This window comes from Mytilus galloprovincialis, chromosome 8 (assembly GCF_965363235.1).
Source record: "Mytilus galloprovincialis chromosome 8, xbMytGall1.hap1.1, whole genome shotgun sequence".
Classification (NCBI taxonomy): Eukaryota; Metazoa; Mollusca; class Bivalvia; order Mytilida; family Mytilidae; genus Mytilus; species Mytilus galloprovincialis.
Genome location: NC_134845.1, coordinates 26,845,078 through 26,872,336, shown reverse-complemented (window position 1 = coordinate 26,872,336; position 27,259 = coordinate 26,845,078). Strand labels below are relative to the sequence as shown.

The 27,259-nt window shown below is 33.0% G+C and overlaps 1 protein-coding gene across 1 annotated transcript in view; it reads right to left on the bottom strand.

Moving 5' to 3' along the window:
• Positions 1-27,259, bottom strand: part of LOC143085441 (uncharacterized) — a 53,429-nt gene that overhangs the window by 19,889 nt on the left and 6,281 nt on the right. The window contains exons 2-4 of the mRNA XM_076261785.1: positions 24,804-24,965; positions 6,531-6,716; positions 5,137-5,420 (exon numbers count right to left, since the gene is read on the bottom strand). Coding sequence (XP_076117900.1) covers positions 5,137-5,420; positions 6,531-6,716; positions 24,804-24,956 — 623 coding nt within the window. The 5' untranslated portion in view covers positions 24,957-24,965. The remainder of the gene's footprint in view (positions 1-5,136; positions 5,421-6,530; positions 6,717-24,803; positions 24,966-27,259) is intronic.

The following is a 27,259-nucleotide window of genomic DNA, read 5'->3' as shown; positions in this document are numbered from 1 at the left end:
AGCATATCAAAGAACCCCAAGATTTCAATTTTTGTTAAAATCAGACTAAGTTTAATTTTGGACCCTTTGGACTTTAGTGTAGACCAATTTGAAAACAGGACCAAAAATGAAGAATCTACATACACAGTTAGATTTGGTATATCAAAGAACCCCATTTATTCAATTTTTGATGAAATCAAACAAAGTTTAATTTTGGCCCCCCGATTTGGACCAACTTGAAAACTGGACCAATAATCAAGAATCTAAGTACATTTTTAGATTCAGCATATCAAAGAACCTAACTGATTCATTATTTGTCAAAATCAAACTAAGTTTAATTTTGGACCCTTTGGACCTTAATGTAGACCAATTTGAAAACGGGACCAAAAGTTAAGAATCTACATACACAGTCATGACAGTTAGATTCGGCATATCAAAGAACCCCAATTATTCAATTTGGATGAAATCAAACAAAGTTTAATTTTGGACCCTTTGGGCCCCTTATTCTGTTGGGACCAAAACTCCCAAAATCAATACCAACCTTCCTTTTATGGTCATAAACCTTGTGTTTAAATTTCATAGATTTCTATTTACTTATACTAAAGTTATTGTGCGAAAACCAAGAAAAATGCTTATTTGGGCCCTTTTTTGGCCCCTAATTCCTAAACTGTTGAAACCAAAACTCCCAAAATCAATCCCAACCGTTCTTTTGTGGTTATAAACCTTGTGTCAAAATTTCATAGATTTCTATTAACTTAAACTAAAGTTATAGTGAGAAAACCAAGAAAATGCTTATTTGGGCCCTTTTTGGCCCCTAATTCCTAAAATATTGGGACCAAAACTCCCAAAATCAATACCAACCTTCCTTTTGTGGTCATAAACCTTGTGTTAAAATTTCATAGATTTCCATTCACTTTTACTAAAGTATTCGGAGGAGGAGGACGACGACGACGACGCAGACGACGACGCCAACGTGATAGCAATATACGACGAAATTTTTTTCAAATTTTGCGGTCGTATAAAAACAGAAGGAAAACAAGTAACACAAACACAGATCGGACGTGGTTGGGTATTTATACATGCCTACAACAAAAAAAAGACATAAAGTACTCGCAGTTACATCTAAGAGAATTGTTAGCCAAGGGACCAACATATTGAATTCCACAGCACATCAAATGGAAAAGAACGTTAGGTTACTGATAGATGCAGTTGAGTACTATTCTAGAAAATGGGGAGATCGCGTACAAGACGAACCAGAACATGACACGTTGCCTTAACATTCCAGGAAGCGCCTGCATACGGAGCATATCTCTCAATTGATACGATATTCCTGCTCTTGTATTTCCTATCATGATTTCCTTCACAGAAGGTTGCTGCTCACAAGGAAGCTAAAAGTTCCAAATGTTGAAGTTTGAAATCATTCATTCGTAAATTTTAGGGAATCCATCACGAGTTGGTTGACCGTTATGGAATAACCGTTGCACAGATGATATTGGATATGTTTCTTACGTCGTAACTACAACCCTCTTCCCTTTCAACAATGTGACCTACCGAATAAGACTATTTACCGAATTTGTAATAACATAAGCAACACGACAGGTGCCAAATGTGGAGCAGGATCTGCTTACCTATTTGGAGCACCTGAGATCACCCTGGTTTTGGTGGGGTTCGTGTTGCTCAGTCTGTACTTTTCTATGTTGTTTCTTGTATACTATAGTTTGTCTGTTTGTCTTTTTCATTTTTAGCCATGGCATTGTCAGTTTATTTCCGATTTATGAGTTTGACTGTTCCTCTGGCATCTGTCGCCCCTCTCTTAATAATCACAGCTATTCGATCATACATTCAGAAGTGCTTTCAAAAACTACGATGTACTATGAGCACAAGGTTTTCTAACTCATTCAATAATTCGCAGGTTGTAGATGCTTTACTCTTTGATTGACACATATGTCGTTGATCCAGAAGATAAAGCCTCTAATAATATTGTCTTCGTATGTAAAAAACATTATTTGAAATATCTCACTAAAGATCTTGGATTAAACAGAACAACTGCTAATCCTACGTAACATCTTTTACAATCGATGGAATTTTAAAAAAATCAAAAATGTATCCTTCTTTTTATGGTACTAACATAAAAAAAACCCCGAAGAAACCGAAAAAAATCTACCGTCAAAAGACTGGATAATAATCACATGACATTGTGTATGGTCGCTTTAATTTCAGCTAATAGAAAATAGCATGGTCACATAATAATGATAAAATTGAGAAAGGACATGGGGAATGTGTCAAAGCGACAACAACCCGACCATAGAGCAGACACCAGCTGAAGGCCACCAATGGGTCTTCAATGTAGCGAGAAACTCTCGCACCCGGAGGCATCCTTCAGCTGGCCCCTAAACAAATATGTATACTAGTTCAGTGATAATGGACGTCATACTAAACTCCGAATTATACACTAGGAACTAGAATTAAAAATCATGCAAGACTAACAAAGGCCGGAGGCTCCTGACTTGGGACAGGCGCAAAATTGCGGCGGGGTTAAACATATTTTTTGATATCTCAACCCTCCCCCTATACCTCTAGCCAATGTAGAAAAAAACAAACACACTAAAACACACAGTAAAACTCAGTTCAAGAGAAGTCCGAGTCCGATTTCAGAATATGAAACAAAAGAAAATAAACAAAATGACAATAATACATAAATAACAACAGACTATACTACTAGCAGTAACTGACGTGCCAGCTCAAGACCTCAATTAAACTGATTTAAAGATTATGTCTTCATCATATGAATATCAGGCACAATCCCTCCTGTTATGTTCGCTTGAATACAGGAATTTAAAACATAAATAGTCTTCGTGGAATGGAGCTTTCTACTCATAACCATTTCAGTTCAAATTTTGATCATAGCAATTGAACATCACTTCATCATGGGATGTCAGAATTGCAATTAATTAAATGAATATGAAAATTTTTACAGAATTTTAAATAATAATAAAAGACAACGGATGCAATGAGATTGCAATAACCAAATATGACACTTTTGCTCAAGGAAACTAAGCTTGATTTTTCACTATATGGCATACAACATCCTTGTATTAACAAAAATATCATAACAATGAGATTGTGTACAGTTGCACAACTTATTAGGGCAGAGTTTTAGTGAAAATATTTAATCGTTTTGCAACGGTTGCAAAAAAAAGAGCCCATTAATATGAAAACATAAATTATGTCAAGTGATACAACCTTTAGGGTAATGGGGCATAACCTCACATATTTCCTGAAAATTAATTCTTGAATGAAGTGTAATTTGCAATAGTATCATTTAAAATAATGTTATATATACTGTACTCTTCAGTTCCTTCCAACACCGTATCAATTATAAATTAAAAAAAATGAAAAACGGTGATCTAAACTAGAGGCTCTAAAGAGCATGTGTCGCTCACCTTGGTCTATGTGAATATTAAACAAAGGAAGCAGATGGATACATGACAAAATTGTGTTTTGGTGATGGTGATGTGTTTGTACATCTTACTTTACTGGACATTCTTGCTGCTTACATTTATCTCTATCTATAATGAACTTGGCCCAGTAGTTTCAGTGGAAAAAAATAGTAAATATTTACAAATTTTATGAAAATTGTTAAAAATTGACTATAAAGGACAATTACTCCTTAAGGGTCAATTGACCATTTTGGTCATGTTGACTTAATTTTAGGTCTTACTTTGCTGTACATTATTGCTGTTTACAGTTTATCTCTATCTATATTAATATTCAAGATAATAACAAAAAACTGCAAAATTTCCTTAAAATTACCAATTCAGGGGCAGTAACCCAACAACCTGTTGTCCGATCCATCTGAAAATTTCAGGGCAGATAGATTTTGACCTGATAAACAATTTTATCCCCGTGTTAGATTTGCTCTAAATGCTTTGGTTTTTTAGTTATAAGCCAACCAGGTGCTCCCATGGCGCAGCTTTATACGACCCCAGTGGTCGAACCCTGAACAGTTGGGGCAAATTTGGTCACAATATTCAAGCTTGTTACCGTCTGAATTTTGATTATCAAATTTTTGACATAATATAAGTTTTTGCCACAAAATTAATGTGGTTCAAGATCTAACACATCTATTGCACATGAATATTTCTTATTGAAACTTTTCAAAATTTGAAATTTGAAAAATGTTGAAAAAAAAAATCCCTTAAAAAAATGGTAAACTGAGATCCCCCCCCCCCCAATTTATTGAACCCCCCCCCCCTTGGAGCAATAACCCTTAAACTCAATCCCATGCTTTCCTTTGTAATATTGAACCTTGTAGTACGATTTCAGAGAGATCCATACACTTAAACACCGTTATTGTCATGATTGTTCGGAAACTAGAAACATGCTTCTTTTTGGCCCTTTTTTGGCCCTTAATTCCTACATATTTTGGGCAATTAACCCAAAACTTAATCCCAGCCTCCCCTTTGTTATATGGTACATTGTGGTACAATTTCAGAGAGATCCATGCAATTACACACAAGGTATTGTCTGGAAACTAGAAAAATGCTTGTTTTGGCCCTTTATTCCTAAACTTTGGCCCCATAACCCCTTAAATGAATCCAAACCTTCTACTTGTGATTTAAAACATTGCAGTATACTGTCAGAGCAATTGAAATACTGGTAAACAAGTTATTATCCTGAAACTAGAAAAATGCATGTTTTTGCCCCTTTTAGGCCCCTAATTCCTAAACGGTTCGGACCATCATCCCCAAAATAAATCCCAACCTTCCTTTTGTGGTATTGAACCTTCTGAAAAAATTTCATGAACATCTATCCACTTAAACTAAAGTTATTATCCGGAAACCAAAGTGTCTTCGGACGACGACGACGCAGACGACGCAGACGACGACAACATACCATTATACGAACCCAAAATTTTGTTGGGGTCGTATAAAAACTGCATTTTACCCCTATGTTCTATTTTTAGCCATGGTGGCCATCTTGGTTGGTTGGTTTGGGTCACCGGACACATTTTTAAACTAGATACCCCAATAATGATTGTGGCCAAGTTTGGTTTTAATTTGACCCAGTAGTTTCAGAGAAGATTTTTGTAAAAGTTATCAGGCGACGCCGGACGACGACGACGACGGACGCAAAGTGATGATAAAAATGTTTTACCTGTTGCGTAGATCTTCTATCGTTGTCAAGTTTTCTCTGTCTCTCTTACTAAGTTCTTTGATATCCTCCCCCTGTGCTATGAGAAGCTTGTTTAAATGTTTATTCTGCGCTTCCATTGCTTTTAGATCTCTGTCTTGCATTAAACCTGTATCAACACTATGTTGGCGTCCAGGTACATGAATTGTAGCCGCACCAGCAAGAGCACTCAATTTATTTCCGGCATTGTCAGATCGATTTACCTGAAGACTTGCAGAGTGGTTAGGCATATCATTTCTGGACTTTGACTATATGAATTAAAGTGATGAGAACGATTATAAATATCAATAGGAACGAAAAAACATTATGTTTGTGGTAAATTTTAAATTGAGTTTTCGTGTGAAAGGATATTGCTATTAACATTATATTTGTTAAAAGTATGTTCCTTTAAGTATAATTCGGCAGTATATCAAGAGACTCCGTGATTATTTAATGCAAAAAACTTCATCAAGGTAATTTTAAGTGTTCTTGAGTTCTTTTGTAAATAGGAATTTGGTTAAATCATAATTAACTCACTTTGACCATACATTGTGAGTTATAACCATACAAGAACAGGTCAGCTTTAAAAGAGGCACACTAGGTGCCCATTGAAATATATTTTGCACATAGAACCTGTCTATTAACTTTACTGCCAAACCGTACATCGATATTAGCATAAAGACAAATTACAGCTTAGATCATCAAATCACACTTCCAAAGGTACATAGTATATTTAACATGTTCATTACAGAAGGCTGAGTGTGTTGAAGTGTAATATAGAGAGTCGAAAAGTCGTAACTGGCAACATAATTGAAAATAATGTTATTTAAAACATGTTCTGATTAAGTTACACTCTATAAATAAGTAGTTCAATAAATTGTAAATGCTTTCTATCAAAAGTAAATGATAATCTTTTAATGTTCTTAAATAGTAGAAAGGGAACTATTCAAAAGGGCTGACAAATTAGTTGTAAAACAGTTATAAGCAGCCAAATTTACTATGTGACTCTGAAGAGTGGAAGTAAAAGAATGCATAATTGCATAAACTTATTCCAATAAGAATCAAGTAATTTTTTAATCGAATTCTCCCGTTTACACCAATGTTTACAACGTTAACAGAAGAAAAGATCGTCTTTAATGACAAGACGACATTCTTCCTATTCATTTTCGGTGCAGGACGATATTTTGGTCCTTTTTTTAGAAAGGAAGTTTTATTTAAATTAGTTTACAGTCTCAGGCAAATGATCTGTAAAACTATTTGAAAAAACACGGGGACGAACAATAATTATAGTTAAAGAACAGTTAATACTGACCCGAGGCTTATGAAGATAACAAAAAGATATTAAAACAAATTAAAAAATAGCATGCATTCGTCCCTACCTGACTTTTTGTTTGATTTATCCTCTTATATTCTTCAGCTGCACTAAATAAAAACCAATAAGCAAACACCGCTTTATTAAAGTAATAGTTTTCCTGTCGTTCAGCCATAGCTTTATACAGTGGCGATGACTTGACTGCTGGGTTTTTCGGCTTCTCAGGTTTATATTGTGTGTTAAATTCGCGATACTGGAAGAAATACAAACAAAATTGATATTTTAAAACAAGTAAGTGTAATCTATTTTGATACTCATTATATGATAAAGCGCACTTTTTCTAGAGGTTATTGATGTGTAAACTGGTTCTCTTACTTACAAACTTTACATATAATTCAGTTTAAATCACAAACTTTATCCTTATAATTCTGATCAGAACATTCGCAATTTTTAATTGACATGTTTTATTCATTGGCTTCTATTTACAATCAAATGCACAATATTACTAGACATGTCGTAACTAAGGAGTTAGCCGCCATATAATTGACTGTCTTAAATCCATAAATGTGCGATTAAAATGCAAGTAGAATCTAAATTGAAATAGCACATTCCTCAAACACGATCTCTTATTGGGATATTTTCCAAATTTGAAGCGAACAAGTAAAGAAATAATCTTAGGATTGAGAGCTTTGATTCGTATCATGTCATGCTTGCTATAACGCTAACACAATATTCTTGTCGTGTAATGTTGTCATTTTAGCGGTATATTTACCATTGCCATAAAGCACGATGTTTGGCTAGCCACAAATCCAGGTTCAACCCACATTTTAAAGTTTCTTAAAAAGTCAGGAAATGACAGTTGTTATCTAAAAATTCGTTTCTATGTATGTTGCATTCTCGTTTGTTTTTTTTTTGTTGTTTTGTTGCATTTTATTGTTACTGTTACGTTGTTTTCTTGTTTTCCTCTTATAGTTGATGTGTTTCCCTCGAGTTAAGTTTGCAACCCGACTTTGTTTTTTCTCCATCAATTTATGACTTTTGAACAGCAGTATACTACTGTTGCCTTTTTAAGATCATTCATGGTATTTCGCGGATTTTTTATATTATTTAAACTGCATTATTTGTTACCAATCAAGAAAGCATTTATTTATTTCTTGTTTCTATGCTTAAACAAATATGTAATTTGTTTTTTCAATCTCGTTTTGCTTAATACCCCTTGGATCACATGCATGTTTCCATCGCTTGAATTATAGATCACAATGAAAGTATGAAACCTTAATTGATGTACTAGTAAAAGATGCAAACAGTGGGAACTGCATGCTTTTCATAATAAAATGCGCCATGGTAATAAAGCGGGATGTAGTAATGATCATATCAGTATGCTTTTCTAATTTCGTAGACGATGTTGAGTCATTTCGAATAGTTTAATTTAAGGGAATGGTTCTATTAGTTTCAAGAAAACCTCTTCGGGTAAGTGAAGGGTCGGTCGCCTTATCAATATATAAAAGTAATTTTAAATTAATAATTATTATTATCCTTATTGGTTTTCATTTCTTGCGATTCAAAATTGGTTTAAGACCCAGTTTACACTGACAAAAAAGATCGATCTTTACTACGATCGATCTTTGGTCCAGTGTAAACGGGTAAGATCGATCTTCAATCGGACTTAAAAAGTCTACCTCTTGAGGTGGTTTTAAAAAGATCGATCTTATTTGAATCGATCTTTTTTTGGTGCAAACACAACTGTGGCACCGTTAAGGTCCACAATTCCTCTAAAGTCCATAACACCGCTAAAGTCCACAACAATTTCCCGCTAAAGTCCACAACGCCGCTAAAGTCCACAAACTTTCCGCTAAAGTCCACAAAATGACCTCCGCTAAAGTCCACAAGAAAACGCCGTTAAAGTCCACAATAACAAGTTCCGCTAAAGTCCACAAAAAAACAACGTTAAAGTCCACACATTTTTTTTGTTGATAAAAAAACATCATTTTTAAAAAGTTCGTAAATTCGTTAGTTATTTAAAATTAATTACATTATTACTGCATTCTTCAAGTACTGTTTTTCTTTTTCTTCTTATTCTTTGTATATAATCACTTTTTGACGTACACAATGTAACTAATGTACATGTACAAATCAAACGTGCCTCCTAATCTATAACATTTGAACGGCATTCATTCGGACAGCAATCTAAATTATAACATTAAACAAAACAAATATTAAGTAAAGGAATCCCATAAGGTCTCCTGCCACAAAACTTTCAACCAACGTTTTACGTTAGTAATTTCAGAGTTGGTTATAGAAAACAACGAAAAATAATGTGCTAAAATTTTCAGAACGGAAAAATGAAGTCAGTATGATAAATTCCAAATTAAAAAGAAAATATTCTATGCTTTAAATTATATTTTATCGATTCCGTAGATATCCGATACTAATCGATAAAATATAATGCCGTTCAAATGTTATAGATTAGGAGGCACCATAATGTCAAATTCCTTTGCAAAATGAAACTTTTGATATTTTTAACTTTAAAGTAAAGAATAATGTACAAATCATCAAAATAAAGCGATGGTGGTCTACCAAAATGTCACAGCATCGCTAATTTGACGTTCGCTATAATATTAAAGGCAACGTAACTATTTTTGCGTTATGGTGATTTTGAAACGCATCTATTTTACGGAGAAAATACATACATATGAATTTGTATTATATTTCTGATTTATCTACGTTGAAATGCGTACCTCTTTTCAATGTAACATTATTTTTTTCTCGATAAAACCTAATTTGAGAACATTCCAATGAGACAGCAACTCAACAATAAATATAATACATATTTAAACCACTCTTCTGGTACGGAAGCCGATAAGGGCCATTCAAAAAAAATATTTTATGTCGTAATTACGACATAGCATGTCGTAATTTCGACATAACATGTCGTTATTACAACATCGCTATGTCGTAATTTCGACATAACATGTCGTTATAACGACATCGCTATGTCGTAATTTCGACATATCATGTCGTAATAACGACATCACTATGTCGTTAAAACGACATGATAGCTATATCGTAATAACGACATCGCTATATATAAAAGAATATGTATTATGATTGCCAAGAGACTAAATGACACAGAAATTAACAACTATAGGTCATCATAATGCCCCCAATAATTAGAAAAGCCCCCGATTAGTCAGCTATAAAAGAGGGAGGAAAGATACCAAAGGGAGAGTCCCCGAAATGCTGTGTGGCAGACAGTTATTAATTAATTATTAGCTCCCTTGGTAAAACTCCAAATTTCATATTTAATGTATTTTATTGTTAAATAATTTACATGAAGCTTTTAAAATAAGTATATATTTGTTAATTGCATAGCTTTTGCTATTTGAATTCATTGGTTAAAGGTTTTTTATTTATATTGTAAAGTTTAATATTTGCATCGTCGCAAAATCTTTGGTTACCTTCTTTGGATACCTTCAGTGAGAACTTATATATTTTTTTAAATCCCATTTAAGTTTTATTAGATACCTGCCGTGGAAGGGCTGTTCAGTCAGACAACTTTGAAATAGACAAATAAGACGTGGAAATATATGAGGACTGACATTGCGTGCCAATCATTCCATCTCCCTTTATATAAGCGCAAACTACATGGCTTCTTGTAATAAGGGTGAATTGAAGTATTGATAGCTCTAATTCTACTTTCAAACGTTGGGCACGACATTCCTACAACACGACGTTAAACTTTCACATTGCGGTGTCGAAGAGGGTTTGTGACTTCGTCTAATTTTTGCAAGTTTTATTCGGTTTTTTTATATTGTTGGTTGATTCTGGTTCTGTTCGTTTTGTGATGTCATTTTATAAAACATTACCTCGAGTTGTGGAAATCGATTTAATAATGTTTACCCTTTAAGTTATTTCAATTAAAAATGCAGTACTGTCGCAAGTAATGTAGGAAGGAAAGATGGAACGGAAGTACATGTATACGGTTTTCCATATTTTTGTTTTATCATAGGATGTTTAACTTTCAAGGTGCATATCATCTGTCATTGTAAAATTTCTATATCTTAATTCAATCAATACAAATATATCTGACACTCTGCAAGTAAATCGAACATTTTTACCCTTGGTTAAATTTGTATTTTCCCTGGCAAATAAGTTGTCGAAATACACCCCTTCAATTACTTGAACCTTGGCTTGAGAATTATTTCCCAAGTCATATATAGCGTTTAACTTCTGATATACATTCTAAAATATAGTAATCTACTCCTGGATCGTCCGCGAAAACGGCAAATATAATCCCGGGTTTTTATCAATTCGATGAAACGGTTTTCGTTGCTGTTTGGGATTCGTCTTTCAATTACCTCCATTTCATGCACAAGTTTATATTGACGAAAAGTTCCGGCTTCGCTAGTACAGGAATTATTTTCATCACGACTGTTATAACATGAATAGCAGGACAAATCGCGAAGTAAAACATTCCGTGAACTGGTATTAAGTATTTTAATATTGGTGATTGCACCTTACTGAAGTGACGACTTTAAATGATCTATTTCGGAGTACTTCCGTAACATAAATTTCAATTCGCATTTTACATTTAGAGACTGTCTTGGTGTCTCCAATTTGTCTTTGCAAAAGTTGGACGAAGTTCATGTAATGGGATGTTTTCCCCATTTCCCAATTCTTTTAAATAAATCGTTAAAAGCTATAAACGATTTATAAAAATTGCAAAATTTAACCTGTGTCGAACCTATGTCCCCGGGCGGAGTCTATAGCAACATGCATTATTCTTTTTTTTCGGCAGCAATCATCAACCTCTTTTTCCAAATTTCATAACATGATTTGTTTTAATTATCCTGAACATTTAATTGAAACTTTAGCACATGTAACGTCGGAAATTAGCGTCTTTAGGATTTTAGGCGTTTTCAGACGTTTGGACAAATTGGCTACCGTTTTGTAATGTGTGGAAGCATTTTATTCCTTTAAGACCCAAATATGTAGGTAATAAGAAAAGAATCTTGGCATTTTTTACTCTTCGTGTATCTAACTTTTGTTCTTTTCAATTATAAAAAATACGCGTTAACTGATTTGAAAAATGAAATATCAACTTGGACAAAATGGCTACCGTTTGAAAAACGACTGTGTAGAGAAGATTTTATTGAATCAGTAATATTTGAACTCACATGAGGCAAATATTTGTACTTTTGTTAGATATTATTATTGTCTTACTCTTTTAATTCATTTTCTGCTATATCTACTTATAAAATTCACTTTCAGATGTTGAGTTAATGAAAAACGTCGTTGGACATTTTTCTTATTCCAGCTTAATATGCAGCCACCGAGTCAAATGAAATTTGGCAAAATAACGGCTTTAACGGCACAGAGAACCAACACATGTCGTTGTTCCTGCCAAGAATCAAGAAGATCAGAGAATAAGAAATGGGATCACTATACATAAGAGTTAAAACAGTTTTTCTTAAATGTAACGTTGGACATCCGTTTTTTTCACATAGCTTTCTTATTTTAATCCTCAAATAAACTAGATATTACTTAGTATATGATCAAGAGCTGTAAAAACATAATTTAAAACATATACTGAATTTGTTACAATATTGTTTCGTGTTTTCTAACATTTTTATTTTTATTTTGTTTTGCGAATGAAATTTCGAAGATTCTGTTTTAAATCCTAGGCGTTGTAGGAACATCGTGCCCAACGTTTGAAAGTAGAAATAGAGCAATCAAGACTTCAATTCAAACTTTTAACAAAAAGCCTTGAAGTTTGCACTTATCTGTAGGGAGATGAACAGCTTGACTTGCCTTGGTAGGAATGATTGTTAGACTTAACATACACGGTCGGGTCGGTATAATTACATGGGATCTATAAAATATATAAGTTTCTCACCGAATCTATTCAAAGAAGGTAACCAAAGATTTTGCGACGATACAAATATTAAACTTTACAATATAAATAAATATCTTTAACCAATGAATTCAAATAGCAAAGTCTATGCAATTCACAAATATGTACTTATTAAGCGTCATGTAAATTATTTAACAATGAAATACATTAATATAAAATTTGGAGTTTTACCAAGGGAGCTAATAATTAATTATAACACTGTCTGCCACACAGCATTTCGGGGGCTCTTCCTCTGGTATCTTTCCTCCCTCTTTTATAGCTGACTATGTGGGGCTTTTCTAATTATTGGGGGCATTATGATGACATATAGTTGTTAAATTCTGTGTCATTTAGTCTCTTGGCAGTCATAATACATATTCTTTTATATATAGCGATAGCTATGTCGTTTTAACGACATAGTTATGTCGTAATTACGACATAGCATGTCGAAATTACGACATAGCGATGTCGTTATAACGACATGTTATGTCGAAATTACGACATAGCGATGTCGTAATAACGACATGTTATGTCGAAATTACGACATGCTATGTCGTAATTACGACATAATTTTTTTTTTTAATGGCCCTTATCGGCTTCCGTACTTCTGGAGACCAAAGTGGAAATTTAAATATTACTTGCATCATATTACTAATACATTTTTGTACTAGTTGTATAACATTAATATCAGTTGATAGGAGATTGATTAGGTTTTGCCTTATAATGAATTTACGCAAACTTCGGCACAATAGTGTATGTGTTGTTCTGTTTCAACACTGTTCCAGGTTAGGGAAGGATTTGGCGCCAGCAATGTGTTTAACTTCGCCACATTCTGTATGTACCTGTCCAAGTCAGGAACATGTAACTCGTTGGCTGTCGTTTGTTTCTGTATATCATATTATTTTCCCGTTTATTGTTATGTAAATATATCAGGCCGTTACTTTTCTCGTTTGAATTGTTTAACATTTTCTGAAATTTATTTCGGGGCCTTCTATAGCTTTCTGTGTAATAGTTGTTAAATTCTCTAATAGAGATGAAATTGTCTCATCGGCAATTATACCATATATTTTTTCTATCAGTTCAATAATTTCCGAGGACTGGTTTGCCGAGCGATCTAAGAAGTTTATCTACAGTAATCACTAGAATGTCAACACTGAGGTTTTAATTCGATGAACCCCGCTTGAAGCAAATGCGTTCGACTCCAATCCTTATCAACTACTACGTTATTGTTCCGCACTCCCTTATTTAAAACAACAAATTGTTGTCTAATTCCTAACACTCACTTCATTTGAACTTTGGTGGAGAGTTGTCCCATTGGCAATCATACCACATCTCCTTATTTTCATATTAATTGACTGCTTACTTATGGTGTCCGTACTTTGTACTGTGTACTATGTATTTGTTTTCGATAAAAAAAAAATATACATACAACAGTTGTTTAACTTGGTAAAGTGTTTGAATCACATGCAAAATTAATCAAAGAGTAATATGTATAAACTCACAAAACGCTAAATTTGACAGTAACCAAAAAAATTGTATTGAAAAGAACAGAAACATAATGATTCTTTGAAAGGTTATAATTCGTTTAAGTTTCAGCTCAAATCTTCATACTAAATTCCATTAGGCTTTTCAAAACACTAATCAAATACTGAAATACTGAACATCGGATGTCCGCAGGTTCTTTTGGATGATCAAAAGCACTTGTCTCAATAAAAAAAAAAATACATCTCTATACCTGAAACTGAGGTTAATGTACAAGAGATATATTATCTTCTGAGACAGATCGCGATCGATCTTTTTTCAGGTGTTTGTTATATTTAGATAGGACAATAAAGGTCAGACCGGTTCTTTTTATGTTGTAGTGTAAACGCACTGGATTAAATAAGATCGATCTCGATCGATCTTGCTTGTGCAATGAAAACGCGAACTGGTCTTTTGTTTAGATCGATTCAATTTCTTTGCCAGTGTAAAGTGTTAACTTAAAAATGGAGTCCATTTATTGTTTAAACACATGTACAGAATATTAAAAAAAAGATTCAAACTTTCTCTTTAGTTGCTATTTCTTGGTCTTGAAGATTATCCAATGTCCAAGTTTCATAACAATCAACGAAGGTTAACAAACGTATAATGTAAAAATAACAAATGGACTGTCTTTTTAAAAAATTGCTCTGGACACTATTTTGTTCATAAAAAAGCTGCTGTTCTAATTACATCGTATTCCATAAAGGTTTGGAAAAGACTTTGATCACTGAACAATTTTAAGCTTAGACTGAATCTGAATATTAAGTGTGCAAAAAAGTTTGTATTGGACACTGTAATTTGGTCATTAAGAAGCTTCTGTCTATATTTCACCATGTAGGTTTGACGAAGTTATTGATGTCCCAAAAACAAACTTCAACCACAGACAGCAGATGTCAAACCCGGGACAATTGGGGCAAGTATGGACACTAAATGTATGTAGCTCTGAATTTGGATTGTTATTTAATATTTGATACAGAATGAATGAGACCAAAGAACTTAAAAAAAAAAAAAGAATCTTAAATCTGAAAACATGGTTAATACATTAAATATATCCAAGTATACCAAGAATTTTGTTTTATCAATGGACAATATAAGATAGGTTTTTACTATATTTGGCTTTATAAAAAAGAACTGGTCTCAAAATAAAAATATTAAAGACTTGTTTAGATCCAGCATATCAAAGAACCCTTTGATTTCAATTTTTGTTAAAAAAAAAACCACCAAAAACACTAATTCTAACTTTGGACCATCTATACAAAGAAATAACAGAGTATGTTTTGTTTGCCCCCTTTTCCTAAACGGTTACGGTCATAACCTCCAAAATCATTCCAAACCTATCTTTTTCAGTATAAAAGTTTTGTTTTTAAATTTTTGTTATAAACAGTATAAAAAAAGAGAGGCAAAAGATACAAAAAGGAACATTTAAGTGTAATAACAACGTAGATAATCCAAATACCAAAACAAGAAAATCAACAAATCAAAATACTATTTTAATTATCAAGTTATAAAACAAAAACAACATAACCAGATGCTCCGCAGGGCGCAGCTTTATACGACCGCAGAGGTTGAACCCTGAACGGTTGGGGCAAGTATGGACACAACATTCAAGCTGGATTCAGCTCTAAATTTGGATTGTGATTAAATAGTTGACACAGCATAGGTTTCTGACACAGAATGAATGTGGTCAAATAAACTTAAAATTGTTTTTTGCCTTTGAGCAATTCACTATGCTGTTAATATTAATCCTCTCAAAAAAATGTTTGAAGAAATTTTCTTTTTATTTATGAAATCTGAAATGAGAAAAATTGAACCCCCCCCCCCCCCCCCCAATTTTTTTTTCAACTTCCCCCTTTCCCTTATTCCAAAACTGATCTCAATTCAAATTTCTAATGGAGTTTGCAACAGTAACTACTCATTTAAATATAATAACTTTGTTAAAATATTAAAAAAATAAATAATGTAACGCCTTTTTTGTAATTTTGACAATGCAAATGTTGAAACCAAAATAGCAATACTTTAACATGTAAGTTATTGAAATATTCAAAGTTCATGAACCACGACTGAAAGTATATGGCTGAACAAAATCCATGGAAATGTGCCAATATACAACTACATATTATGAACTTATAAGTCGTTCCCTTTAAACAAACGTAAACTATGTCAAAGTTTCAATGTCAATAAACCATGATGAGGGGGTGGGCTTTATAACCTCCACAGAAATATGACTTGCAAATGCCAATAAATTTTCAAAGTCAATAGACAATTACTGAGGGGACAGGGCCAAATATTATCTATGGAAATGAGATGTTCCAATACTTATACAACTGCATAAAATATATCATGTGGTTCAACATAAACTAGACCTAATCACAAACTAATACATTGCGAAGCCAACGCCGACGCCGTAAAAATAAAATGTATACGTATTGAAAAGCTTTAAAAAGGTGTGAATATCAAATACTGCAAATGATATCTACATATGTTTTTCTTATATTCCACATGAAAAATCAAACTTTTATAACAAATGTGATGTTGATTTTTATGATATTATAGAACGTGTTTGTTTAGAGTATAAAGAAAAAGGTTCATTTTTAGTGTGTGGCGACCTAAATAGTCGTATTGGTGAAATTGATGATGTTTTATCAAATGATAACTTAGATCTGTATTTAGAAAGTGTAGACCACGTGGAAACCCCGATTGTTCCGAAAAGGCACTACGTAGACAAAACCGTTAACGCATTTGGTCGAAAACTTTTACAGTTATGTTATAATACTGACCTTACTATTGCTAATGGAAGACTAGGAAATCGTGTTGGAAAATTTACATTCTGTACAATGAATGGCAGGAGTGTCAACGACTACCTACTTGTTTCACCTAGCGATTATAAACTTATTAAGAATTTTGATGTGCTGAATTTCAACGAATTTTCTGATCACGCACCATTATTATTTGAACTTGAATTCCGAAATTTCAGACCGGAGTTATCGTTTCCAAAGATTCGTAATTACATAAAGTGGGATATAAAAAGATCTAATGAATATATATGTTGTGTACAAGTTATCATTTTGTACAAATTATAATTTGTACAAAAATATTGTACAAATTATAATTTGTATTTTGACTTTGTACGAATTATAATTTGTACAAAAAGTGCCTGTACAAATTACAATTTGTACAAAATTTGACCAAAATTCCCTTATAACTTGTACAACAGTTTTGAATATGAATTTTGGTGAAAAATGCATTGATTCACATGATAGAATTGGAATTATATGACCACACATTAAACCTTATTGACAAAATAAACCATTTTAACACAACTACAAAAGGCTGATTGATCTTCAAAATTTTTGAAAGAATAAAAAGTAAACAAATATGATTTTTTTTTCAAATTTTTAATACCGGTACATAAACTACTTTTCTCAAAAAGTATCATTCAACAGTACTGCTTGATTAGTTCTTATCGTTATTTTGATGATTTTTTTTATTCAGAAACTTGGCAAAAACTGTAATATTTGTATAAAATTGATATTTTGGATTGTGAAAGATCGTGTACAGCATTTTGATGATTGTGAAAAGAATCTCGAAAGATTTGTTGCCACTTATTCATTATTTCAAAAAGTCCATAAAAAACAATCAAATCTTTCTTTAAACAAGTGATGATTTATTATTGTAATTGGTACATCAAAAGATTGGATTTACATGACTTATTCCACTTCACTTTTGTTTGTGAAAAGATTGATGGTTCAATGCCATGGGGTCTGATGATTTTATAATACTACACCAACTAGTTTTCTTATAAAAATAAAAGTCTGTCTGTCTGTTCTGCATTAGCTTTATGTCGTCATAAAGTCTAGATTGTTTCAACTGATTTCCGTTAAGTTTTATGCACAGTCATAGATATTTATAAAACAAAGATCCTTGTTGAAAAAAAAAAACATTGATTAAAAAAATGGCAGAAAAACAACTGACACATTCCTGACTTTAGCATAGTCATATTCCTAACCAAATGGTGGGTTTAATCTCGCTTTCTTTCTGGGATATTACTTTGTCTAAAAGTCGAACTGAAGCAGTGAAATACACATGTTTGTATTCACAGCAACGGTTCCTGAGCTTCAACGTTCGCTATGTGAAGCATTTAAAATGCCACTAAAACAGGTCGTCATCGATTTGAGAGTCAAAAGATGTTGTGCAATACCGGATTCCATAAATCACTAGATCGCCTGCTCAAACGAATGATAAAGAATACTTTTGAATTTTGTAACTAAGGTGTACTGTGTGGTCATTTAATATCAATTCAATTATGTGTATCAATGCTTTTTTTTCACCAAAATCCATATGATAAATTATTGTACAAGTTATAAGTGATTTTTTGTCCATTTTTGTACAAATTGTAATTTGTACATGCACTTTTTGTACAAATTACAATTTGTACAAAGTCAAAATACAAATTATAATTTGTACAATATTTTTGTACAAATTATAATTTGTACAAAATGATAACTTGTACACAACATATAGATATAATACAACAAGAACAAAATAATTTAATGTCTTTACTGAATAACATTACCAATACAAATAACTTAAATCATGCTGTTAAGGAATTTACAAAGATCTTATTTGATAGTGCTCATAAAGTTTTTGGTAGATCCTTGTTAATACACCAAGATGAAATTAAAGTTAGGCCGAACAACGAGTGGTTTGATAACAATTGTACAGTTGCACGTAAAGATTTTCATGGGGCTAGAAACTTTTTCCAACATCACCCGTCAGACGTCAACCGAAAGGCATACGTTATTTCACGAAACAACTATAACAAGAGGCTGTCACAACGACAGCAAACCGGATTTTTTAATATTTATTTGTGTCCTGGCAATATCACAAGAACCATTACTGATGGTTGGTGAAAGTGAAAATCGTCAATATCAAATTTGACCTCCATTTTGTCATCAGTATCAACATCTTAAAATTTGAAAAGCTTAGATTGAATGGTTCATGAATAAATGCAACAACGTGAATGGAAACGCCATTTCACAATCTTTCAAGAACCATAACTCCTGAACGGTAAAAGTCAAAATCGTCATTATTGAACTTGACCTCTAATTTGCCATCAGTAACAACATATAAAAATTTCAAAAGCTTTGGTTGAATGGTTCATGAGAAAATGCACGGACACGACTGGAAACACCATTTTTCAATCTTTCAAGAACCATAACTCCTGAACGGTAATGGTCAAAATCGTCATTATTGAACTTGACCTCTATTTTGTCATCAGTAACAACATATTAAAATTTGGGAAGCTTTGGTAAAACAGTTCATGCGTAAATGCACGAACACGACTGGAAACACCATTTTTCAATCTTTCAAGAACCATAACTCCTGAACGGTATAAGTCAAAATCGTCATTATTAAACTTGACCTCCATTTTGTCATCAGTAACAACATATTAAAATTTGGGAAGCTTAGGTAGAACAGTTCATGCGTAAATGCACGGACACGACTGGAAACTCCATTTTTCAATCTTTCAAGAACCATAACTCCTGAACGGTAAAAGTCAAAATCGCCATTATTGGACATGATCTCCATTTTATCATCAGTAACAACATATTAAAATTTGGAAAGCTTAGGAAGAACAGTTCATGCGTAAATGCAGGGACACGACTGGAAACTCCATTTTTCAATCTTTCAAGAACCATAACTCCTGAACGGTAAAAGTCAAAATCGCCATTATTGAACTTGACCTTCATTTAGTTGTCAGTAACAACATATTAAAATTTTAAAAGCTTTGGTTGAACGGTTCATGAGTTAATGCACGGACAACATTTGATTCCCGCCCGCCCGCCCGACCGACTGCCCGCCCGACCGACCGCCCGCCCGACCGCCCGCCCGCCGTACATCCCCAAATCAATAACCGACATTTTTGTCACAAAAATCCGGTTAATAAAATGAAACGTAAAGCACAATTTAAATACAAACGTCAAAAAGATATCGAACTCTGCGACTTAGCTAGTACCGAACCGCGAAAGTTCTGGTCGTCGTTAAAACGAAAAGTGAACAACAAGTGTAAAATTGATAACGAAACCATGATGAAACATTTTGAGTCAATACTAGGAGATAATTCGCAGGATCTATGTGAAGAAGTTCGTAATCTCATAGACAATACGGTATTTGGCGATATAAATGTTACACAATTAGACTCTGATATAACTGAAGACGAAGTAGTAGCATCAATAAAAAAAATGAAGTCCGGTAAAAGTTCAGGTAACGATGGACTAATAAGTGAAATGTTTTCTGCCTGTCCTGACGTATTTGCGCCAATATTGAAGACTCTATTTAATTACATTTATAGTTCGGGAATATACCCAGATTCATGGTCAGAATGTCTAGTAGTTGCTGTCCCAAAGAGTGGCGATCTATCCGATCCTAATAATTATCGTCCGATTGTATTGATCAGTGTTTTATCGAAGCTTTATACAACTATTTTGACAAATCGTTTACTCAGATGGTCCGAAGAAGGAGACATATTGATCGATAACCAATTTGGATTTAGACCCGGCAAGTCAACTGTAGACGCTATATTTATTTTATTTGGAATAATTTCGCATACACTTCAAAATAAACAAAAACTTTATTGTTCGTTTGTGGATTTCCGTAAAGCGTTCGACAAAATTAGCAGGAGGATTCTCATTTATAAACTATTACAGAGTGGCGTCAGCTCAAAGTTTGTAACTATGGTTAGATCAGTATATTCATCTGTAAAAATGCGTGTCAAAACTGCCGATTTACTGTCCGACTCATTCGAAAATTTTCTTGGTGTAAAACAAGGGGAGCCCTTATCACCTCTACTGTTTTTATTTTTTATAAATGACTTGATTGAAGACATGAATATTAGTCCTTCAGCTGACATAGTTAATATTAATGAAGTTCTGATATACTTAATACTATTTGCAGACGATACTATATTGTTTGGGAAATCTCCTGAAATTCTACAGGAACTACTTGATAAACTGCTTATTTATTGTAATAAATGGAATATAGAAGTGAATATTAACAAAACGAAAGTTTTTGTATTCAAAAATGGCTGGCAACCCGTAACTGCAAAATTTTTCTACAACAAGGAAGAACTAGAAATTGTCGATTCGTATATATATCTTGGTATGCTGATACACTGTAATGGAAAATTTTTAAAAACACAGAAGCGATTAGCCTTACAAGGTTCACGATCTTTGGCAGCTCTGAATAATTCTACAAAGGGTTTATACTTGACGAAGAAAAAGAAATGTGATTTGTTCGATAGTATGGTTGCGTCTGTGATCAATTATGCTTCGGAAATTTGGGGTTTCCATCGTGGAAATGATGTTGAAATTATCCATAACCGTTTTTGTCGATCTATTTTGAAACTGGGTAAAAGTACGCCAAGTGTATTTTTATATGGCGAACTAGGGCGTTTGCCAATGAATGTAATTAGAAAACAAAAAGTTTTAAAATACTGGTTAAAAATTGTAACTCATAAACCACTTATTGTGTATGATATTTATATATTGTTACTCAGAGATGCAAATACTGGTAAAACTAATTGGGTTTCTAATGTTCGTGACCTATTGTTTAGTATTGGTTTAAACTTTGTATGGTACCAGCAGTCTGGTATAAATATATCATTAGATGTAATTAAAACTAGGTTAAAAGATCAATATATTCAAAGCTGGTCTGCATCTATACAGGATTGTGAGAAACTTACTATGTACAGAATTTTAAAATTAGATTTTTTTTTTGAAGATTACGTAGATTATAACTATAATTCACATTTTTTCACAAAGCTACGTAGTGGTACTATGAAGTTGAATGTTGAGGTGGGGCGTTATACAAATATACTAAGAGAAAACAGATTATGTACTTGCTGTAATATGAAAAGTGTTGAAGATGAGTACCATTTTACGTTAGTGTGTCATGTGTATAGACATGTACGGCTGCAGTTTTTACCAAATTATTACTGTTCGTGGCCAAATGTGACAAAACTTATGTATCTGTATCAAACAAAATCTAGATCTTTAGTTGGAAAATTATGTAATTATTTGAAATCTGCCTGGCAGATTAGATCACATCTAATAAGTTGATAATTTTTCTATTGTAATATCTTATTATATTGTTCTCTGTTGTTTATTGTGTGTCACAATGTAAATATGTTTGTGTTGCTATAGCATGTAACTACTGCTTTGCAAATAAATAATTCATTCATTCATTCAAATATGATACGACGTGCTGCAGTTCTAAATTATGATTTGTCTGATTTACTCTGCATTTTCTTGTTTTGCGTCTACATTTTCAGCATTTGGGGATTACGGTGAGAGTGCAAAAACAAACAAAAAAAGAAATGAAATTTTCCTAGTTATAAAGGAGCAGAACTGTAGTACAGCAGGTGACTTTTTGCGTTTAATAGCTTTTTACCTTTGTGTATGAGCTTTATCAAATTAAGTAGAGGTAAAGTGGAATTAGAGCGCAGCAAAATAAAATGGAAAGATAAAAGGACAGACGGTAAAACGGACGATCAAGGGTAATACATGTATAATGCCCCATGCATACGCCTATCGGCAGGGCATAAAAAAAAACCCCGTCTTTGGTCCTTTCTATAACATCATAATAATAGAAAACAATTCACATTTTGAGATCTTAGACTATACTGAATACTTTGAAAACCCATTAAAATTGGTAAAGAAAATGGCAATTTAAATTAAGTTTTATAAGAATGCATTTTAAAAAGTTTTGACCCGTTATCACTGAATTGTTGGGACAACAACCACTGACATTCGTGGTCATAATCCTTGTGTTAAGATTTAATACAAACAAATCGACTCCTTCAACGTTTTGACATGAGAAACAAGTGACTATAGATGAAGACAACAGCGCCATACCATCATACATACCAAAATAATATTCCATCAATATCAAAATGATTCCAAAAGTTGCTTAATTGAACAAAATACATCATTAAGAAATTCTTAATAAACATTCTATTAATGATATTGGAATCCTTAGTTCAGTTTGAAAAAACAACAACAGAAAAGCATGATATGAATTGTAATTCTCACCTTGAAAAACTATGTTCATACATGTATATACTGAGATAAGTATTCACATGCAGAACTACATTTGTACATTCATATGTAGAATAAGTATGTGCATATATAGAAAAGTATATGCATATGAATATAAAAAAGAAGATGAGTTATGATTGCCAATGAGACAACTGTCCACAAGAGACCAAAATGACACAGACATTTACAACTATAGGTCACCGTACGACCTTCAACAATGAGCAAAGCCCATACCGCATAGTCAGCTATGAAATACCCCAATATGACAATATAAAACAATTCAAAAAAGAAAACTAACGGCCTTATTTATATTAAAAAAATGAGTAAAAAACAAATATTAATATAAAGTTAACTATAAGTAAACGATGTGATATATGTAGGAAAAGTATGTGCATATATATATAAAGTAAGTGCATATAAAGAAAACTATGTTCATTTATATGAAAAGTGTATGTATATTTATATATAGAAAAAACATGTGCAGATATTGAAAAGTATGTGCATTCATGTATTTAAACATAATGTATGTTCGTATTCGGCAGCTACGGCGTTCCATAAAGTAGTCTCCTTAGCAAAACAGCGAATGTCTATAAGATCACGTGTAACTTGTGCGCACAAGTTGTACAACTCGTGCGCACAAGATAGTAACTTGTGCACGCAAGATAGTAACTTGTTCGCGCAAGATTGTAACTTGTGCGCGCAAGTTGGTTACTTGTGCGCACAAGTTGTAAATTTATTTTTGAATGGCACTCCAAAGCTTCCGTACCTGGAAACGCAACATATGAAGAACTGGACCCTCCTTTACTGTATCAGTTACCTAACTACGTCTTAAGTGTCTATACGAATGTAACGTTATATTCCTGGGTTTTACAGGCGCTCTACAAAACGTCTTTCTAACTTGCCAACAAGAATCAAATAAGCAATCAAAGCTAGCCTTCACAGTTACTGTGAAACTACCAAATCTAGACGTAGCTTGAATCAGATATGAATAAAAAAATAAAGAGATTTTAGAGTACAGACAATCTAAGACTATTTCGTCTTGCAAAAAAATTTGTCCAGCTTTATATCATAACAAAAGAATGGTCAACGTAGATACAATTATCCTGTCTTAGGGAGGGATTCATTCATCGTATTTAGTTATAATATCACTCTGATTCAAACAAAATATCCTTTGAAAATGAATTAATAAGGATGCTCGATTTCTTGATTTCGAGGGACTTGTTTTTCAACAACAAAAATGGCGTTCTCATGGAAACCAAATGTTCGCCTCCGCTTGTCAACTATATACAGGAACTTCTTAGGGAGAAAAGAACAAAGTTTGCAGTATCCTTTAACTTCATTTCCCGTTATATAGATGATGTTCAGTCACTAAATAATTATTAATGTTGTGATTATGTTGAACCCAACTATCCCATCGAACTTTAGATAAAGGATACAAAAGACTAAAGTGAAATTTGCTTCACATCTTGACTGACATCTAGATATAAGTAATGAAGGTCGGTTGAACACAAAACTTTACGACAAACGAGATGATTTCAGCTTCCCAAATATGAACTTTTCATTTCTATGAAGCAACATTCCAGTAGCTCATACGAAGCTAGATAAAAAAAATGACGAAGAAAGTTAACACCTGGCCACCAAAAAGCTTGGTGTTTAACGAGCCTATGTGGTCGAGTGGTCTACCACGATACTTACTACCATGAGTTCAAATACTAACCAGGGAAGAACAAAAATCTGCTTCCGCAAATTTATAGATCTAAAATTATAATGATTGTTGGGCTGTTACTAGTATTTAGACGAATTATATATGTATATATTCAAACTAACATACCTCCGCGTAAAACCTTGCTCTAAAGTCCTCTTCTGTCTGCAATAAATCTATATATTGTTTTTCTGCATCAGGATTATAACTGGCATACCTTAAAACTTCATCTATATCAGGTTTACCTCTTAAGCTTTTAGGGATGTGGTATCTACTTCCCATTGTAAAAAGCTAAAAATAAATGAGAAATATAAAATCTTATGTTAAAATTTGTTATTGGACATTGACGTAAAATTGTGAATGGAAATGGGGAATGTGTCAAAGAGACAACAACCCGACCATAGAAAATACAACATCAGAAGGTCGCCAACAGGTCTTCAATGTAGCGAGAAATTCCCGCACCAGCAAGCGTCCTTCAGCTTGCCCCTAAACAAATAATATATATGATATATACTAGTTCATTGATAATGAACGCCATAAGAAACTAAAATTAAAAATAATACAAGACTAACAAAGGCCTGAGGCTTCTGACTTGGGACAGGCGCAAAAATGCGGCGGGGTTAATTATGTTTATGAGATCTCAACCCTCCCCCTATACCTCTAGCCAATATAGAAAAGTTAACGCATAACAATACGCACATTAAAATTCATTTCAAGAGAAGTCCGAGTCTGATGTCAGAAGATGTAACCAAAGAAAATAAACAAAATGACAATAATACATAAATAACAACAGACTACTAGCAGTTAACTGACATGCCAGCTCCAGACTTCAATTAAACTGATTGAAAGATTTTGATTTCATTATATGAATATCAGGCACAATCCTTCCCGTTAGGGGTTTAGTATCATACCAATAGTCCATCATAACATATATGAGAAGAACATAACCCGTGTAATGCCAACAACTGGTTTTTGAATACATGTGTTTAGTTCCGATGCAAAGACCCTATAAGTGAATTAATATTAACGCCAAAAAATGCAATCTTTAATGACCTGACAACCGTATCGTAACTACATATGTATATCCCTTCTTAATAAGTATATTTAAAGGTTTTGTTAGTTTCTGAGATGAATACTGACATTTTTGTGCTTTAAAAAGAATATTTCCATAAAAATTTGATGAGAAATACCTGAACGTATAAGACGTCTGCATGTTGAGCTATATTTACGAATGATGCCCTTATACCGATGATACAAGTTAGTAAATGTTTTTGACTAGTTTGTGATATCGAAAACCCTTTTTCAGTAATACATAAATTTCTCTCGTTAAAATCTAAAACATTATTACATACACGAGCGAATCGTACAAGTTGAGATATTTAAAACACCGTAAGATGGTGACAAGGCCGGGAACGTCACCATCTAAAAATGGATAATTTTAAAACGATAGGAAATGGAAAATCATCTCTTTTATCATCTCTTTTAGTATTAAGCTTCCCGTTAGTGATATAAATATCAAGATCGAGGAAAGGGCAGTGGTCATTGTTAGTATTAGCTTTATTTAAAGTAAGTTCAAGTGGATAAATTTCTTTAGTATACATTCTTAAGTCGTTATTATTGAGAGCCAAACTATCATCCAAATATCTAAAAGTATTATTAAATTTGTTTCGATGGGTCTTTGCTGATTTTTGTCATCAATTGTAACTCATAGCAATACAATAACAGGTCCGCAATAAGTGGTGCACAGTTAGTTCCCATTGGAATTCCCATAACCTGACGATATAAGGAATTTCCAATGCGAACAAAAATGTTATCTAGTAAAAATAAGGGCAGATATAGTATCAAAGCATGTCCAATTGACATATTTTTTTGTTTATTGCTACTTAAAAATGACCTAAAAGAGTTTGAACATATATATTCACATTCTGACTTTTTTAAATGCCCATTCAATTATAGGTGTTTGAATTTTTTCTTGATGAGAATGTGAGGCAATGTGGTTTATAGGGAAGAACAGATTCAAAATCACCAATATAAGCATGCAATATATCAAGTACTTTCAACGAGTTCTTGACACTCCAAAGGTAATTAATTCCACTATTTTCGAAGGCCTTATTTGAACAATTTATTATCAGGTTTTTGATTGTACCAAGCGTACTGGTAAGAAGAATAGACAATTTAGAAGTGGAACAATGGCTTGAAGACGAAATAAATCTATATTTGTAAGGTGTTTTGTGTAGCTTCGGAAGCCAGTACATGGTTGGGACTTTCATTGTATTTGGTTCTGCGTGTAAAGCGGTAGCTAAAAGTTTATGTAAGTGTTTGTTACAGATGTCGTTTTCTGAAAATGGAGTCAGTTGGAATGTTGGTGAATTGGTGATTTCTTTTTTTCAGAACCTCAACGTAAAATTTACGTTAAACAATAATAATATTATTAGCAGCTTTATCGACCGGGACAAAAACAAATTCCTTGGCTAGTTCTTTTAGTTTATGTTTGATACGAGAAATAGGTTTATTGTGGTTATTGTTAATAGTAAAATGTTCTTTAAAATGTTGAATACGTATATCAACTATGTTCATTACTAAAT